Source organism: Arachis hypogaea, chromosome 9 (genome assembly GCF_003086295.3).
Source record: "Arachis hypogaea cultivar Tifrunner chromosome 9, arahy.Tifrunner.gnm2.J5K5, whole genome shotgun sequence".
Taxonomy (NCBI): domain Eukaryota; kingdom Viridiplantae; phylum Streptophyta; class Magnoliopsida; order Fabales; family Fabaceae; genus Arachis; species Arachis hypogaea.
The window spans coordinates 30,058,578-30,079,389 of record NC_092044.1 but is presented as its reverse complement, the minus strand read 5'-3'; the positions used below and the strand labels follow the sequence as shown (position 1 = coordinate 30,079,389).

Here is a 20,812-nt window from a genome sequence, read left to right as displayed (position 1 = left end):
ATAATGAGAAACGTGTAAAGTGTCATGAGGTATCGATACAATGTCAAAAGATCCTATATATAGTGAACTAGTAACCTAGGGTATACATAAATGAGTAAATGACGTAAAAATCCACTTCCGGGGTCCACTTAGTGTGTGCTTGGGCTGAGCATTGAAGCTTTCATGTGTAGAGACTTTTTCTGGAGTTAAACGCCAGCTTTTATGCCAGTTTGGGCGTTTAACTCCAATTTTTATGCCAATTCCGGCGTTAAACGCTGGGAATTCTGAAGCTGATTTGCAACGCCAGTTTGGGCCATCAAACCTCGGGCAAAGTATGGACCATTATACATTGCTGGAAAGCCCAGGATGTCTACTTTCCAAAGCCATTGAGAGCGCGCCAATTGGGCTTCTGTAGCTCCAGAAAATCCACTTCGAGTGCAGGGAGGTCAGAATCCAACAGCATCTGCAGTCCTTTTCAGCCTCTGAATCAGATTTTTGCTCAGGACCCTCAATTTCAGCCAGAAAATACCTGAAATCATAGAAAAACACACAAACTCATAGTAAAGTCCAGAAAAGTGAATTTTAACTAAAAACTAATAAAAATATAATAAAAACTAACTAAAATATACTAAAAACATACTAAAAACAATGCCAAAAAGCGTATAAATTATCCGCTCATCATCCAACCTTTGATTAAAGTTGACCCTTCTAGTGTAGGGGCGTTCATCTCCTTGCATCATGGGCAAGTGAAACGCCAACCTCACATTTTCTGGACTAAAATCTAAGTATTTCCCCCGAACCATTGTGAGATAATTCTTTGGATTTGGGTTCATACTTTGATCATGGTTCCTAGTGATCCATGCATTGGCATAGAACTCTTGAACCATTAGGATTCCGACTTGTTGCATGGGGTTGGTTAAGACTTCCCAACCTCTTCTTTGGATCTCATGTCGGATCTCCGGATACTCATTCTTTTTGAGCTTGAAAGGGACCTCAGGGATCACCTTCTTCTTTGCCACAACATCATAGAAGTGGTCTTGATGGCTCTTGGAGATGAATCTTTCCATCTCCCATGACTCGGAGGTGGAAGATTTTGTCTTCCCTTTTCCTTTCCCGGCCTTAGGTGCCATTGATGGTGATGGAAAAATAAAAAGCTTATGCTTTTACCACACCAAACTTAAAATATTGCTCGTCCTCGAGCAATAGAAGAAAAAAGAGAAGAAGAAGAAGAAGAAGAAGAGAATACGGTAGAGAGGGAGAGAGGTAGGTTCGGCCAAGGTGAAGAAGAGGGGGTTGTGTTGTGTGAAAATGAAGTAGAATGGAAGGGTATATATAGGGAGAGGGGGTAGTGTGTATTCGGCCATTTAGGGTGGGAATGGGTGGGAAAATGGTTTTGAATTTTTGAAGGTAGGTGGGGTTTTATGGGGAAGAGTGGATGGATGTGAGTGGTGAAGGGGGTGATTGGGAAGAGGAATTAAGGTGATTGGTGAAGAGTTTTGGAAAGTGTGACATGGGGAATAGTCATCACAAAAATAGGATTAGGAGGTAAGGTAGGAATATAGTAGGTGGGGATCCTGTGGGGTCCACAGATCCTGAGGTGATCCTGTGGGGTCCACAGATCCTGAGGTGTCAAGGAATTCCATCCCTGCACCAAATAGGCATGTAAAATGCCTTTGCACACCATTCTGGCGTTTAAACGCCGTGTGGTGCACATTCTGGGCGTTCAACGCCCATGTAAAGCATGTTTCTGGCGTTGAACGCCAGTTTCATGCTTGTTACTGGCGTTCAGTGCTAGCTTTTCTTCTCTAGGCACATTCCTAGCGTTCAGCACCAGAATGTTGCTTGTTTCTGGCGTTTAGCACCAGAATGATGCTTTGTTCTGGCGTTAAGCACCGGCCAGATGCATCTTACTGGCGTTGAACGCCAGCCTGTGCGTCCTCCAGGGTGTGACTTTTTTCTTCTGCTGTTTTTTATTCTGTTTTTAATTTTTATGATTTTTTCGTGTCTCCTCATGATCATGTACCTAATAAAACACAAAATAACAATAAAATAAAAATTAGATAAATAAAATTGGGTTGCCTCCCAACAAGCACTTCTTTAATGTCAATAGCTTGACAGTGGCTCTCATGGAGTCACAAGGTGATCAGGTCAATGTTGTATAGTCCCAACACCAAACTTAGAGTTTGGATATGGGATCTTAACACCAAACTTAGAGTTTGGTTGTGGCCTCACAACACCAAACTTAGAGTTTGACTGTGGGGGCTCTTCTTGACTCTGAACTGAGAGAAGCTCTTCATGCTTACTCTCTTTTGTCACAGAGGGATGGCCTTATGCCTTAAACACAAGGTAGTCCCCATTCAATTGAAGGACTAATTCACCTCTGTTGACATCTATCACAGCTCCTGCTGTGGCTAGGAAAGGTCTTCCAAGGATGATGTCTTCATCCTCATCCTTCCTAGTGTCTAAGATTATGAAATCAGCAAGGATGTAAAGGCCTTCAACCTTTACTAACACGTCCTCCACTATTCCATAAGCTTGTCTCAATGACTTGTCTGCCAATTGTAATAAGAACAAGGCAGGTTGTACCTCAATGATCCCCAGCTTCTCCATTACAGAGAGTGGCAAAAGATTTATCCCTGACCCCAGATCACATAGAGCCTTTTCAAAGGTCATGGTGCCTATGGTACAAGGTATTAAGAACTTGCCAGGATCTTGTTTCTTTTGAGGTAGAGTTTGCTGAATCCAGGTATCTAGGTCATTAATGAGCAAGGGAGGTTCACTTTCCTAAGTCTCATTACCAAACAACTTGGCATTCAGCTTCATGATAGCTCCTAAATATTGAGCAACTTGCTCTTCAGTCACATCTTCATCCTCTTCAGAGGAAGAATAGTCTTCAGAGCTCATGAATGGCAGAAGGAGATTTAATGGAATCTCTATGGTCTCTATATGAGCCTCAGATTCCCTTGGATCCTTAATAGGAAATTCCTTCTTGCTTGAGGGACGTCCCAGGAGGTCTTCCTCACTAGGATTTTCGTCCTCCTCCTCCCTTGTGCATTCGGCCACTTTGATCACATCAATGGCCTTGCACTCTCCTTTTGGACTTTCTTCTGTATTGCTTGGGAGAATACTGGGAGGAGTTTCAATAACTTTCTTACTCAGCTGGCCCACTTGTGTCTCCAGATTTTTGATGGAGGATCTTGTTTCATTCATGAAACTGAAAGTGGCCTTTGACAGATCAGAGACTATATTGGCTAAATTAGAAGTGTTTTGTTCAGAATTCTCTGTCTGTTGCTGAGAAGATAATGGATATGGCTTGCTATTGCTCAGCCTATTGCGTCCACCATTGTTAAAGCCTTGTTGAGGCTTTTGTTGATCCTTCCATGAGAAATTTGGATGATTTCTCCATGATGAGTTATAGGTGTTTCCATAAGGTTCACCCATGTAATTAACCTCTGCCATGGCAGGATTCTCAGGATCATAAGCTTCTTCAGAAGCTGCCTCTTTAGTACTGTTGGATGCATGTTGCCATCCATTCAGACCTTGAGAGATCATGTTGACTTGCTGAGTCAACACTTTGTTCTGAGCCAATATGGCATTCAGAGCATCAATTTCAAGAACTCCTTTCTTCTGAGGTATCCCATTATTCACGGAATTCCTCTCAGAAGTGTACATGAATTGGTTGTTTGCAACCATGTCAATGAGTTCTTGAGCTTCTGCAGGTGTTTTCTTTAGGTGAATTGAACCACCTGCAGAATGGTCCAATGACATTTTTGAAAATTCAGATAGGCCATAATAGAATATATCTAATATGGTCCATTCTGAAAACATGTCAGATGGACATCTTTTGGTCAGCTGCTTGTATCTTTCCCAAGCTTCATAGAGGGACTCACCATCTTTTTGTTTGAAGGTTTGAAAATCCACTCTTAGCTTGCTCAGCTTTTGAGGAGGAAAGAATTTATCCAAGAAGGCAGTGACCAGCTTATCCCAGGAGTCCAGGCTATCCTTGGGTTGTGAATCCAACCATATTCTAGCTCTGTCTCTTACAGCAAAAGGGAAAAGCATGAGTCTGTAGACTTCAGGATCAACTCCATTCGTCTTTACAGTCTCACAGATCTGCAAGAACTCAGTTAAAAACTGATAAGGATCTTCAGATGGAAGTCCATAAAACTTGCAGTTTTGTTGCATTAAGGCAACTAGCTGAGGTTTCAGCTCAAAGTTGTTGGCTCCAATGGCAGGAATGGAGATGCTTCTTCCATCAAACTTGGATGTTGGCTTTGTGAAGTCACCAAGCATTCTCCTTGCATTATTATTATTTTTGGCTGCCATCTCCTTCTCTTGTTCTAATATTTCTGAAAGGTTACCTTTAGATTGTTGTAATTTAGCTTCTCTTAATTTTTTCTTCAGAGTTCTTTCAGGTTCTGGATCTATTTCAACAAGAGTGCCTTTATCCTTGTTCCTGCTCATATGAAAGAGAAGAAAACAAGAAAATAAGAGGAATCCTCTATGTCACAGTATAGAGACTCCTTTATATTAGTAGAAAAAGAAAGGGAGAAGAAAGTAGAAGAGGGGGATTCGGATATATAGGTGAAGATGGATGAAGAGAAGTGTTAGTAATTAAATAAATAAATAGAATAAGAAAAGAGAGGGAGAATTTTGAAAACAATTTTGAAAAAGAGGTTAGTAATTTTCAAAAATTAAAGATAAGATAAGATTAAAATTTAAAAGAATTTTTGAAAAAGAGATGAGATATTTTCGAAAATTAGAGAGGGAAAAGTAGTTAGTTGGTTTTGAAAAAGATAGGAAACAAACAAAAAGTTAGTTAGTTGATTGAAAAAGATATTAAAATCAAAATTTGAAAAAGATAAGAAGATAAGAAGTTAGGTAAGATATTTTGAAATCAAATTTTGAAAAAGATAAAGTTTTTGAAAAAGATAAGATAAAAGATAAAAAGATTTTTTTTAAATTTAAAATTACTTACTTCACTAACAAGAAACTACAAGATAAGATTCTAGAACTTAAAGATTGAACCTTTCTTAACAAGAAAGTAACAAACTTCAAATTTTTGAATCAATCACATTAATTATTAGTGAATTTTCGAAAATATGATATAAAAATAAGAAAAAGATTTTGAAAATATTTTGAAAAAGATTTTTTTGAAATTTTCGAAAACTAGAAAAAAAATGAAAAAGATATGATTTTTTGAAAAAGATTTTGAAAAGATAAGATTTTTAAAATTGAAATTTTGACTTGACTTGTAAGAAACAACTAATTTTAAAAATTTTTGACCAAGTCAACTCAAAATTTCGAAATTTTGGAGGGAAATAAGGAAAAGATATTTTTTGATTTTTGAAATTTTAAAGATGAGAGAAAAACACAAACATGACCCAAAACATGAAAATTTTGGATCAAAACACAAGATGCATGCAAGAACACTATGAATGTGAAGATGAACACCAAGAACACTTTGAAGATCATGATGAACATCAAGAACATAATTTTCAAAAATTTTTGATGCAAAGAAAACATGCAAGACACCAAACTTAGAAATCTTTAATGCATGGACTCTAACAAACGAAAAATGCATATGAAAAACAACAAACAACACAAAACAAAAAATCATCAAGATCAAACAAGAGGATTTACCAAGAATAACTTGAAGATCATGAAGAACACTATGAATGCATGGAATTTTCGAAAAATGCAAGAAAAAATTTTTTAAATCATGCAATTGACACCAAACTTAAAATTGACTCAAGATTCAGAGAAGAACACAAAATATTTTTGATTTTTATGATTTTCTAATTTTTTTTTTAATTTTATTAATTTTTTCGAAAATATTTTTGGAAAAATGAAAAAGAAAAATTTTGAAAAAGTTTTTGAAAAGAAAATTACCTAATCTGAGCAACAAGATGAACCGTCAGTTGTCCATACTCGAACAATCCCCGGCAACGGCGCCAAAAACTTGGTGGACGAAATTGTGATTCCTTTGTTATTGTATTTTGTAAAATTCATTGCTTTTTCAACTCTGTGTGGACACAACTCCGTTCAACTTAACCAGCAAGTGTACTGGGTCATCCAAGTAATACCTTACGTGAGTAAGGGTCGATCCCACAGAGATTGTTGGTATGAAGCAAGCTATGGTCACCTTGTAAATCTCAGTTAGGCAGATCAAATGGTTTTGGGTTTCGAAAATTAATAATAAATAGAGAATAAAAGGGATAGAAATACTTATGTAAATCAATAGTGGGAATTTCAGATAAGGGTGTGAAGATGCTGTGCTCCTCTTGTATCTCTATTTTCTTATTACATTCATCCAATCCTTCCTACTCCTTTCCATGGCAAGCTGTATGTAGGGCATCACCATTGTCAATGGCTACATCCCATCCTCTCAGTGAAAACGTTCCTATGCTCTGTCACAGCACGGCTAATCATCTGTCGGTTCTCAATCAGGTTGGAATAGAATCTCTTGATTCTTTTGCGCTTGTCATCACGCCCAGCCTTCAGGAGTTTGAAGCTCGTCACGGTCATTCAATCCCAGAATCCTACTCGGAATACCATAGACAAGGTTTAGACTTTCCGGATCCTCATGAATGCCGCCATCTATCTAGCTTATACCACGAAGATTCTGTTGAGGAATCTAAGAGATATGCGCCCGGCCTAGAGTAGAACGGAAGTGGTTGTCAATCACGTACGTTCATAGGTGAGAACTATGATGAGTGTCACGGATCATCACATTCATCTAAGTTAAGTATAACATATATCTTGGAATAAGGATAGAAGAGAATCGAATAGAAAGTAATAATAATTGTATTGAAACTTGAGGTACAGCAGAGCTCCACACCCTTAATCTATGGTATGTAGAAACTCTACCGTTGAAAATACATAAGTGAAAGGTTCAGGCATGGCCAAATGGCCAGCCCCCTGAATGTGATCAATAGCCTCCTAAGATGAAGAATAAAACAAAACTGAGACCAAAGATGTCTAATACAATAGTAACTTATCCTATTTATACTAGACTAGCTACTAGGGTTTACATGAGTAAGTATTTGATGCATAAATTCACTTCCGGGGCCCACTTGGTGTATGTTTAGGCTGAGCTTGATCTATCCACGAGCTGAGGCTTTTCTTGGAGTTGAACTCCAAGTTATAATGTGTTTTGGGCGTTCAACTCCGGATCATGACGTTTTTCTGGCGTTTAACTCCAGACAGCAGCATGTACTTGGCGTTCAACGCCAAGTTACATCATCAATTTTCGAATAAAGTATGGACTATTATATATTGCTGGAAAGCTCTGGATGTCTACTTTCCAACGCCATTAAGCGCGCGCCAATTGGAGTTTTGTAGCTATAGAAAATTTATTTTGAGTGCAGGGAGATCAGATTCCAACAGCATCAGCACTCCTTTTGTCAGCCTTTTTCAGAGTTTTGCTCAAATCCCTCAATTTCAGCCAGAAATTACCTGAAATCACAGGAAAACACGCAAACTCATAGTAAAGTCCAGAAATGTGAATTTAACATAAAAACTAATGAAAACATCCCTAAAAGTTGCTTAAACTTACTAAAAACTACCTAAAAACAATGCCAAAAAGCGTATAAATTATCCGCTCATCATAAGCTCCCTTACATCATTGGTTATTCCTCAAAAACATTGAATGCGGCACAATCCAACTATACCACTACAGAAAAAGAGCTCTTAGCCATTGTTCATGCATTGGATAGATTTAGATCCTACTTGCTAGGCTCCAAAATAGTGGTATATATGGATCATGCAGCTTTAAAATATTTGTTGACAAATAATGAGTCGAAACCTAGGCTCATACGTTGGATCTTGCTCCTGCAAGAGTTTGACATTGAGATTAGGGATTGAAATGGGTCACAAAATCTAGTTGCGAACCACCTAAGCCGCCTTGAAAATCTTAAATATGACCCATTTCTGATTAACGACTCATTCCCTTTGGATAGCTTGCATGTTGTTTCGGATAGTTTTCCTTGGTTTGTACGTATGGAGAACTACTTGGTTGCTAATATTTTTCCTCCCATTTTTTCAAAACATCAAAGGGATAAGTTGAGGAGTGATTCTAAATTTTACATTTGGGATGACCCTCACTTGTGGAAGAGGGGAGTAGAGCAAGTAATTTATAGGTGCGTCCCGGAATCTGAATTCCAACCCATTCTTGAAGCTTGCCATTTATCCGAGTGTGGCGGCCACTTTGGCCCACAACAGATGGCTAAAAAGGTGTTAGATTGTGGATTCTGGTGGCCAACCTTATGCAAGGGTGCTAACCAATTTTGTGTGTCATGTTACCAATGTCAGAAGTCAGGAAATGCATCCCAAAATGATGAAATGCCTCAGCAACCAATGTTATTTTGTGAGATCTTTGATGTATGGGGCATAGACTTTATGGGGCCATTTCCTAACTCATGTGGTTATTTGTACATTTTGCTAGCAGTTGATTACGTATCAAAGTGGGTAGAAGTGATACCTACCCGCTTTGATGACGCTAATGCTGTGATTTCTTTCATTAGAAACAATATTGTATGCCACTATGGGTCGCCATAAGATATCTTGAGCGACCAAGGATCCCACTTTTGCAACAGGAAGGTAGAAGCACTACTCAAACGCTATGGGGTACTACATAAGGTTGCAACTGCCTATCACCCCCAAACAAATGGGCAAGCGGAGGTGTCCAACCGGGAGATTAAGTGAATCTTAGAGAAAATGGTGAATCCACAAAGAAAGGACTGGAGCTCTCAGTTGGGAGATGCGTTGTAGGCATATAGGACAGCCTATAAGACCCCATTAGGGATGAGTCCCTTTCGGATCATCTATGGGAAGGCATGCCACCTCCTGGTGGAAATTGAGTATAAGGGCTATTGGGCAGTTAAGGAGTGTAATATGGATTTCCCCAAGGTGGGTATAGCTAGGAAATTATAACTTAAGGAACTTGAGTGCATTAGAATAGAGGCCTATGAGAATGCACGAATTTACAAAGAGCAAACTAAGGCATTCCATGATCACCATATCCGTAAGAAGGATTTTCAAGTGGGTGACGAGGTTCTTTTTTACAACTCAAGGCTTAGATTTATGCCCGGTGCCCGGAAAGCTCCGTTCAAGGTGGGATGGTCCCTTTAGAGTAAAGGAGGTGAAGCCCTATGGTATGGTCGAATTATTCCACCCTCAAAGTGGTGCTACATTCAAAGTGAATGGCCACAGGGTGAAGAAATATCATGGCTACAAATCATCGAAGAAGTTGGAGGTGTTCCTATTGGAGGATGCACCTAAAGGAGGAGAAGCTTGAGCGTATGACCGTCCAACTTAAGGACGTTAAAGAAAAGTGCTAGGTGGGAGACACCCCACCATGATATGATCTTCCTTGTATATACTTTCTTACATCTAGTTTTAGAGTCTTTGTGAATTTTGTGTTTCTTGATGTTGTTGAGTTTGTTTAGATGTGCTAGATTTTGTGATTTTTTTAAATTGTTGTGATATTCATGAGAATTCATTGATCTTGGTTGCTTGAATTGGTTGTGTTGGAAGAAAATGTTTCTTGAGTGTTTTCATTCAAAATTTTTATCCTATTCATCACCAAACCTGCCAACATCAACACAATATGCCCGTCCTAATCATCACAACAATAATCATACCTCAAATCATTAACAATACACATACATTACCCAAATCCATCAACCAAAATCATAGCTTATAAAATTCTAGGCTTATATACTTATATCCCCAAGTCATTAATCGACAATTCACCAATTCACCAACTAATCAACAAGCACCAAACCAAACATACCTATTAACAAGATACTAACAAATATATACACATACATTCTAACCTATCCTATGGTCATCTAGCCTAAGTTTTCACAAAACATTATATATTAAATATAAGAAACCTAAACCATACCTTGGCCGGTTTCCTCGTAGTGATCAAGGCAGCTTATTAAAACAAACACAGCCCCAAAAAGTTCAATAAAACACTAGCATTTAGCTTCCTCCAAGTTCCAATACCCACAATTTCAAGCTCTAATTATTTATTCATAACCTAATACACATTTATAACACATATACACCCAATTTAATATCCAGAGCACAAATTCAGAATATTTAGATAGAATTATAGTATCCTCACCTTACCCAAGCTTCATATAAGTAAGAGTAAAAGTTTCTCTCAAGCTAATTGGATCTTAAAACATCAAAAAGCAAAGAAATTCAACACCTCTATATAATTTTTGAAATTTGGGGGTGGGAGTGGCTGATAGTAATTAAATGGCTTACCTGCAAAATTTTTCTGGTAAAAACATAAAGCTCGATGCGGCGGTCGCGTGACCGCAAACGGTGTGGCGATCGGAGTTCGGACGGAGAAGATACGGTGATTTGAAAGTAGCGTAAGGTTAGGGAAATTTCTTTTCTTCTCTCCTCTGTTATGGCTTCAGCGTGTTCTTGCTTAAATGTGGGGAGGAAGAAGCCGTCGGTCATTTAAGTGTGCTGAGCCGGTTGGGTCCACGGGCCTGGTTTGGGCCTGGTTTAATCGGTTTGACCTGTTCAATCCAATCTTGGGCCGATTTTCTTGAAATTAGTGTCAAAAATCTCGTTTTGATGAGCTCTATCCTAATTTAATATAATGTTCACATTTCTAATTTTCTTTATTAAAATTAATTTATAGACTAATTATTTAATAATTTAACGGGGTTTACATCCTACTCACCTAACAAAGAATTTTACCCCCAAAATTCAAATTCAGTTACCTGAAAAGAGGTGTGGGTAGTCTTTCCGCATATCTGATTTGAGTTTTCAAGTATGTTCCTCAATACCAGCTCGACTCCAAGCTATTTTTACCAATGATACTTCCTTCCCGTGCAATCGTTTAACGCTAGTGTCATCAATTCTCATCGGGATTACTGGAAGTGTTAGATCTTCTCTCACTTGAATCGGTTCCGATTCCAGAACATGACTTGCGTCAGGAGTATATAACGAGGATTTAGTTTTTTAGTCTTAATGGCTCTTCCCACTCTAGTGGTTGGTGTAACCTTCAAAAATACATGCTCCCCTTCTTCAAACTCCAAAGGGTTTCGCCTTTGATCAGCATAGCTCTTCTGACGGCTTTGGGCTATAAGCATTCGATTACATATCTTCTTTATCTGCTAAGTAGTTTCAGCTATCATCTCAGGCCCTAATAAACTTCTTTCTCCAGTTTCATACTAACATAGCGGAGATTGACATTTCCTGTCATATAGAGCCTCATATGGAGCCATTCTAATGCTCGCATGGTAGCTATTGTTATAAGCAAGCTCCACTGGTGGCATATACCAATCCCAGCTCGCCGGCTGGTCCAAAACACAAGCCCTTAGCATATCCTCCAAAGTCTGGATAGCTCTCTCTGATTGACCATCTGTTTGAGGGTGATATGCAGTACTCAAACTTAACTGAGTCCCAAATGTACGCTGAAAGGCTCCCCAAAACCTTGATGTGAAACGAGGATCTCTATGGGATATAATGGTGGAAGGTACGCCGTGCAATCTGACAATCTCTTTGATGTACATTCGATCCAATTCTTCCATTGTGTAACTTATCCGGATGGGGAGAAAGTGAGCTGATTTTGTTAGTCGATCCACAACCACCCAAATAGCGTCATAACCAGTCCGAGTTCTAGGAAAACCTGTCACGAAATTCATTGCGATAATCACCCATTTCCATTGTGAAATCTCTAAAGGCTGGAGGGTACCTGATGGTCTCAGATGTTCAATTTTAACTTTCTGACATGTTAAACATTTGGATACATGCAACGCCACATCATTCTTCATTCCTGGCCACTAGAACATCACTTTCAAATCTTGGTACATCTTGATGCTTCCTAGATAGATTGAAAGCCCGCTCTTATGAGCTTCCTTTAAGATACTTTGTCACAGGTCTCCGACATCTGGCACAACAATCCGGTTCTTGAACCTCCATAAACCACCCTTATCTTCTGACACTCTCCACTGGTTTTCCTGTTCAATTATCGGCAATACTTTATGTAACGCTTCACCATCTTGATGAGCCTTCAGAAGTTCTGATTTAAAATCACTTGAAATTTGCAACTGACTGAAATACAGAATTTCGGATTCTTCCCTAACTCCCAGTTTCAAACCTTGAAATGCCTTTAGTAACTCTTCTTCTCGTAGCATCATCCAAGCTGCATATAAAGATTTCCGACTTAAGTCGTCCGCCACAATGTTCGCTTTTTCAGGATGGTAATTCAATTCAAAATCATAGTCATTCAGAAGCTTCATCCACCTCCTCTGACGCATATTCAACTCTTTCTGCTCAAAGAGATACTTCAAACTCTTATGGTCTGAGAAAACATGAAACTTAATGCCATTGAGATAATGTCTTCAGATTTTCAGAGCAAACACAATAGTAGCAAGTTCTAAGTCGTGAGTCGGGTAGTTCATCTCATGTGGCCTTAATTGCCGTGAAGCATATGCTACAACATTTCGGTGCTGCATTAGAACGCACCCCAAACCCTTTAATGATGCATCATAATACACTTCAAACGGCTCTCTTGGCTCAGACAATACTAACACGGGTGTAGTAGTCAACCTTTGCTTCAATGCTTGAAAACTCTCTTCGCACTCCGAAGTCCAGACAAAAAGTGTATCTTTCCTAGTCAACTTAGTTAAAGGTAAAGCGAGCTGTGAAAATCCCTTATTGAATCTCCGATAATACCCCGCCAAACCTAAGAAACTCCTGATCTCTGCTACTGAAGTTGGTTGCTCCCAATTCATTACTGCTTCTACTTTAGCAGGGTCTACAACTATTCCTTTCTTGCTCACTACGTGACCGAGTGACTTCACCTCACTCTTCTAGAACTCACATTTAGATAATTTAGCATATAACTTCCTGTCTTTCAAAATTTGCAGCACAATTTGCAAATGATCAGCATGCTCTTCTTCAGTCTTAGAGTAAACAAGAATATCATTAATAAAGACAATAACAAACTTGTCCAAGTACGGCCGGAAAATCCTATTCATATAATCCATGAATACTGTTGGAGTATTGGTTAACCCGAAAGACATCACCGTATACTCATAGTGACCATAACGTGTCCTAAAAATAGTTTTCGGAATATCTTCTCCTTTAACCCTTATCTGATGATATCCGGATCGCAAATCGATCTTAGAGAACAGACCGACACCCTATAACTGATCCATTAGGTCGTCAATTCTAGGTAATGGATATTTATTCTTCACAGTAACCTTATTCAGTTGCCGATAATCAACACACAAGCGCATACTTCCGTCCTTCTTCTTTACCAGTAACACTGGCGCTCCCTATAGAGAAACACTTGGTCGAATAAAATGCTTACCCAACTGTTCATGCGCTGGGTTGAGCTGTACGACCCGGGATGACTGAAGACAAGTCGACCGACCTGTTCAGACCAGGATTACCCAACTTTTTTATAAAAGAGGTCGGCCAAACCGCTACAGAGGCCCAAGAAAGTCCAAACAGAAGAACACGACCCAAATCTAAAGGCAGCCCAAAGCCTAGAAGGATAAGGGTGGTTCCTTAAAAGATAAGAGGACTTCACTCAAAGATAAGATAAGATAACTATCTTATCTCAAGGGAAGATCATTCCACGCCATTATAAATACACTGGAGTACCCAGGTATAACTCATACTCTGATTCTACTAAAAACCTACTTAATACCCTTACTAACTTAAGCATCGGAGTCCCTTGCAGGTACCACCACCCTCCGGTGATGAAGGATCAGCACCGCCACCATCATCAAGTCAGACACAACTACGCCGACCAGTACAGAAGAACTCGTCCGAGATCGACCTACAGTTTCAGGTAACCCTCGGAACATTGGCACCGTTGCCAGGGAACCTGGAAGTCATCTCATCATCATGGCGGACAACCTTGACAACGACCAAGACTCTGATCTAGAGAATAGGACGCCACACAAGAATGCGGATGCTACACCAAAGGATACTCCTCAACCGAATAAAGAAAAAAGTCCACCAAATGCGAAAATCCTAGAGGCTCTTCAGGCTCAACAAGAATGCCTTAAACAACTCAAAAGAGAGGCCAAGCATCAACGAGAAGTCGAGAAGGACCTCAGAAGGGAAAATAGGCGACGTAAAGAGTTGGAAGACAAACTATTACAGCTTGAAGCAGATCTAAAAGCAAAGACTACTCAATCCAATCACAAGGATAATCCCTACAAGGATCAAGACCCATTCACTAAAGAAATTATGAAAGCCAAAGTCCCAAAGGACTTCAAAGCTCCCGACATGACCCCATACGACGACAAATCAGATCCAAGTCATCAGCTCAGCAATTTCAGAAGCAGAATGTATCTCACTGATGCCTCAGACGCAATTCGGTGCAAAGCCTTCCCAACTACCTTAACTAAGACGGCAATTAAGTGGTTCAAGAGCCTGCCCGCAAGGTCCATCTCAAGCTTTGACAATTTAGTGGGAAAATTCCTTGCTAGATTCTCCATCCAGAAGGACAAAACCAAACACGCCCCAAGCTTGTTAGGGATCAAGCAAGGAGATCGGAAAAGTCTTCGCAACTACATGGAAAGATTCAACAAAGCATGTCTGGACATACAAAGTTTGCCTACTGAAGCAGCTATTATGGGCCTCATCAATGGCCTATGAGAGGGTCCTCTTAGTCAATCCATATTAAAGAAGCACCGTACATCTTTGAATGAAGTGCAAGAACGAGCAGAAAAATACATCAACATGGAGGAAAACTCTCGACTAGGAGAGACCTCAAAATCTGGATCCTTTTACTCCTCCCAAGATAAGGATAAAGAGTCCAAGAAAAAAGAAGATAAGCATGGAGAAAAGATTAAGAAATACCACAATTGCACCCCTCTCCGGGTGTCTCTCGTGGAAGTATACCGAGAAGTATGCCACACTGAAAAGATCCCACCGCCTCGTCCATTTAAAAGCAAAAAGGGAGGAGGAAATCGAACGGAATACTGTGAATACCATCGAATCTATGGACATCCCACCAACGAGTGCTTCGACTTGAAGAATGTCATAGAAAAATTGGTAAGAGAAGGAAGACTATACCGTACTTAGGCAGCAGGACAGATGAACCCAGAAAGAGAAGAAGAGACGAAGAGGTCGGACAAACAGAACGATCACCTCGTACCCCGGAGAGACATGTTCACATGATACATGGAGGATTTGCGGGAGGGGGACTCTCCAAATCATCTCGCAAAAGACACCTCAAAGAGGTATATCACGCCGAGGGAGGAGAAGGAGCACTCAACCTGCCTACCATTACTTTCACTAAAGAGGACGCAGCTGGCATCATCCCGGGACATGATGATCCCATGGTCATCAATATCATATTGGCCAACACAAACCTCCACCGCACGCTGGTGGACCAAGGAAGTTCGGATGACATCTTGTTTAAAACCGCATTCGACAAACTCGGCCTGGAAGAAAAAGAGCTCAGAGCATATCCGAAAGCCTATTCGGATTAGGAGATACTCCGATCCAACCACTTGGACACATCTCGCTACACACAAACTTTGGAAGGGGAGACAGGTCAAGAACACTCAACATAGACTACATTGTGGTCGACGTGAGCTCAGCCTACAATGTCTTAATAGGTCGGACAACGCTAAATTAGCTCGAGGCAGTAGTCTCGACTCCACATCTATGCATGAAGTTTCCAACTACAGAAGGGATTGCTACGATAAAAGGAGACCAGAAAACAGCATGCCACTATTACAACAAAAGTCTGAACCCTAGAGTCAAAGGAGAAGAAATCCACACCCTCAAACTTGGGGGAATTCGAGGTCGGGAAGAACTCCGTCCACAACCTGAAGGCGAGATAGAAAAATTCCAGATCGGAGATGTTCCAGATAAAATGACCAATATCGGTGCAATCCTAAAGGGAGAAGTAAAAAAGTCCCTCATACAGTTCTTAAAGGATAATGGCGATCTCTTTGCATGGAAGGCTGCAGACATGCCGGGCATAGACCCCAAGCTAATTGGTGCACGAAAATTGTACTCATGCTATGTAATTCTGCACAACTAACCAGCAAGTGCACTGGGTCGTCCAAGTAATACCTTACGTGAGTAAGGGTCGATCCCACGGAGATTGTTGGCTTGAAGCAAGCTATGGTTATCTTATTATCCTTAGTCAGGATACCAATAGGGTTCTTTAGTTTCAATTGTAAAAAGTAAAAGAGCATAAAATGAGTAATTGTTACGCAGTAATGGAGAATATGTTGGAGTTTTGGAGATGCTTTGTGATGAGCGGATAATTTATACACTTTTTGGCATTGTTTTTAGTATGTTTTTAGTATCTTTTAGTTAGTTTTTATTATATTTTTATTAGTTTTTAGTTAAAATTCACTTTTCTGGACTTTACTATGAGTTTGTGTGTTTTTCTGTGATTTCAGGTATTTTCTGGCTGAAATTGAGGGATCTGAGCAAAAATCTGATCCAGAGACTCAAAAGGACTGCAGATGCTGTTGGATTCTGACCTCCCTGCACTCGAAGTGGATTTTCTGGAGCTACAGAAGCCCAATTGGCGCGCTCTCAACGGCGTTGGAAAGTAGACATCCTGGGCTTTCCAGCAATATATGATAGTCTATACTTTGCCCAAGATTTGATGGCCCAAACCGGCGTTCAAAGTCACCCTCAGAAATTCCAGCGTTAAACGCCGGAACTGGCACCTAAATGGGAGTTAAACGCCCAAACTGGCATAAAAGCTGGCGTTTAACTCCAAGAAGAGTCTCTACACGAAATTGCTTCATTGCTCAGCCCAAGCACACACCAAGTGGGCCCGGAAGTGGATTTTTATGTCATTTACTCATCTCTGTACACCCTAAGCTACTAGTTCTCTATATATAGGACCTTTTACTATTGTATTTTAATCTTGGTTCTTCTGGTTCCCTCTCTGGGACCGAAACCAATGATCACTTTTATTCTTATGTATTTTCAACGGTGGAGTTTCTACACACCATAGATTAAGGTGTGGAGCTCTGCTGTACCTCGTGTATTAATGCAATTACTATTGTTCTTCCATTCAATTCCGCTTGTTCTTGTTCTAAGATATCACTTGTTCTTTAACTTGATGAATGTGATGATCCGTGACACTCATCATCATTCTCACCCATGAACAAAGTGACTGACAACCACTCTTGTTCTACAAGCGATCAAGGCTCTAGTGAATATCTCTTGGATTCTTTAATCGGAGTCTTCGTGGTATAGGCGAGAACTGATGGCAGCATTCAAGAGAATCCGGAAGGTCTAACCTTGTCTGTGGTATTCTGAGTAGGATTCAATGATTGAATGACTGTGACGTGCTTCAAACTCCTGAAGGCGGGGCGTTAGTGACAGACGCAAAAGAATCACTGGATTCTATTCCGGCCTGATTGAGAACCGACAGATGAATTCCGCTATGCTGTGACAGAGCATATGCAATCGCTTTCACTGAGAGGATGGGAGGTAGCCACTGACAACGGTGAAACCCTTGCTTAAGCTTGCCATGGAAAGGAGTAAGAAGGATTGGATGAAGACAGTAGGAAAGCAGAGAGACGGAAGGGAAGGCATCTTCATGCGCTTATCTGAAGTTCCTACCAATGAATTACATAAGTATCTCTATCTTTATCTTTTATGTTATTTTCGTTCATCACCATATCCATTTGAGTCTGCCTGACTAAGATTTACAAGGTGACCATAGCTTGCTTCATACCAACAATCTCCGTGGGATCGACCCTTACTCACGTAAGGTATTACTTGGACGACCCAGTGCACTTGCTGGTTAGTTGTGTGAAGTTGTAGTGATCACAATTTCGCGCACCACTTTGAATTCTGAATCTCTGTTTTCCCCTGTCTTCTTCTTCATGCATGCAAGGTCTCTCCTATGGCAAGCTGTATGTAGGGCGTCACCATTGTCAATGGCTACTTCCCATCCTCTCAGTGAAAATGGTCCAAATGCTCTGTCACAGCATGGCTAATCATCTGTTGGTTCTCGATCATGTCGGAATCGGATCCATTGATCCTTTTGCGTCTGTCACTATGCCCAACACTCGCGAGTTTGAAGCTCGTCACAGTCATCCAATCACTGAATCCTACTCGGAATACCACAGACAAGGTTTAAACTTTCCGGATTCTCAAGGATGTTGCCAATGGATTCTAGCTTATACCACGAAGACTCTGATTAAGGAATCCAAGAGATACTCATTCAGTCTAATGTAGAACGAAAGTGGTTGTCAGGCACGTGTTCATAGGTTGAGAATGGTGATGAGTGTCACGGATCATCACTTTCTTCATATTGAAGTGCGAATGAACATCTTAGATAGAAACAAGCGTGTTTGAATAGAAAACAGAAATAATTGCATTAATTCATCGAGACGCTGCAGAGCTCCTTACCCCCAACAATGGAGTTTAGAGACCCATGCCGTCAAAGAGTCCAAAGTTCAGATCTAAAATGTCAAGAGGTATAAAATAAGTCTCTAAAAGTTGTTTAAATACTAAACTAGTAACCTAGGTTTACAGAAAATGAGTAAACTAAGATAGATAGTGCAGAAATCCACTTCTGGGGCCCACTTGATGTGTGCTGGGGGTGAGACTTGAGCTTCTCAAATGCCTGGGCTGTTTCTGGAGTTAAACGTTAAGTTGTGACCTGTTTTGGGCGTTTAACTCCAACTGGTAACCTGTTTCTGGCGTTTAACGCTAGAAAGGAACATGGAACTAGCGTTAAACGCCAGTTTATGTCGTTTATCTTCGAGCAAAGTATGGACTATTATATATTGTGGGAAAGCCCTAGATGTCGACTTTCCAACCCAATTGAGAGCGCGCCAATTGGACTCCTATAGCTCTAAAAAATCCATTCCGAGTGCAGGAAGGTCAGAATCCAACAGCATCAGTGACGTGGCGGAAATTGGCGAGTTAAGAATTTATTAATAGGGATACGTTGCAATTATAGTCCTTAACCACCAAAAATCCACTTATCAATTTAAAAGGGTTTGTCACAATATTGAAAATTAAAATACTGGGAGTATGAATTCCAGGTCGTCTCCCAACGAGTTGCAGAGAGATGTGCTATTTCATCAATCGGATGTTTTCAAAAAATGGTTGAATTGATAAACAGGAATTTAAATCAGAGAATTTAATTAATTTTCAATAAAAGCCTTGATTGGGGATAGATTAGTTGGAAGCCCTATTCTTGTTGAAATACTCTTAAGATCAATTAATAATTGGAAGTTACACTGCTTAGTTAACCCTTACTAGGTAAAGAAAAGTCAAGCAAGTTGGAAATCTGTTTCTAGTCATAAGTCCTAATCCTCTCCCTTGGGAAGGACTAGAGTTAATGATTAGAGGGTGATTCAACAATAGACCCAATTATAATTTCTCTCTTGAGTAGTTCAACTCAAGGGTTCCTTTCAATCATCCCCCAATCAAGTCATGGAACTACTCACTCATCATAATTATAAAATTCACAGAGTTAATGGTGAAAATAAAAGAAGACATGATAAATAATAATAAAAGGATTAATTAAAAATAAAAATAGTCTATATTAATAACTTGTAAAAATAAGCCAATGTCAACTCTAGGGGGATTAAGCACATGGAAGAATAAGTAAAAAGCAAATAACAAAGTATAATGACTAGTACCGGAGGTGATCTCTTCTCAAAAACTAAAAAGCAAAATCTTCGAATCCTAATATGAATGTCAAGTGAGAAAAACCTAGGGGAGGAGTAAATCCAGATCTACAACTAAAAAATTATGCAGAATGAAGTGTGTCCCTCATTTCTGCCTGTTCCCTGACTCTAGTCTGTAATTTCGGGCCAAAAATTGGGTTGAAATCTGGCCCAGAAACTCTGCCAGCGACTTCTGAAATTCTGCAGATCGTGCATGTCACGCGGACGCGTCCTTCGGCGTTTTGCTTTTCCATGCGGGCGCGTCGTCCATGCCTCCGCGTCGCTTCTGATTTTCCAATCCGCGCGTCCGCGTCACTCATGTGGCCGCGTCACTACGAATTCCTCTCTTCCGCACGGTCGCATCGCTGACGCGTACGTGTCACTTCTCGCTGGTCATCTCCTCAATTTCTTGTATTCCTTCCATTTTTGCAAGCTTCCTTCCTAATCTCCCACTCATCCATGCCCTATAAAGCCTGAAACACTTAACACACAGATCACGGCATTGAATGGAATAACGGGGGATTAAAATACCTAATTAAAGGTCTCCAGGAAGTAAGTTTTCAATCATGTAATAATTTTAGGAAGGAAATATAAATGCATGCTAATTATATGAATAAGTGGGTGAAGACCATGATAAAACCACACAATTAAACACATTGTAAACCATAAAATAGTGGTTTATCAACCTCTCCACACTTAAACATTAGCATGTCCTCATGCTTAGTTGAAGGAGATAGAATAAATGAGTAGGAACATGTAAAAACTCATGCAATGCAATGCAACCTATATATGTGAATTGGTGCACGAAATTGTGATCAATACTTTTCACAACTCAAATAATCCCCGGTAATGAAACCAAAAACTTGGTGTTCACTACCATGGCATAAACACAATTTCGAACAACTAACCAGCAAGTGTACTGGGTCGTCCAAGTAATAAACCTTACGCGAGTAAGGGTCGATCCCACAGAGATTGTTGGTATGAAGCAAGCTATGGTCACCTTGTGAATCTCAGTCAGGCAAACTCAAATGGATATGGGTGATATACGAATAAAACTATAAAGATAAAGATAGAGATACTTATGTAATTCATTGGTGGGAATTTCAGATAAGCGCATGAAGATGCTTGGTCCCTTCCGTCTCTCTGCTTTCCTACTGTCTTCATCC

General features: G+C 40.0%; 1 protein-coding gene across 1 annotated transcript; it reads right to left on the bottom strand.

Annotated features, from left to right (window-relative positions):
* Window positions 1-12,356: 12,356 nt before the first annotated feature.
* On the bottom strand, window positions 12,357-12,749 carry LOC112709057 (uncharacterized mitochondrial protein AtMg00860-like). Its single transcript, XM_025760959.1, has one exon. The coding sequence runs from the start codon at window positions 12,747-12,749 to the stop codon at window positions 12,357-12,359; it is 393 nt and encodes a 130-aa protein (XP_025616744.1).
* Between the last annotated feature and the right edge of the window lie 8,063 nt (window positions 12,750-20,812).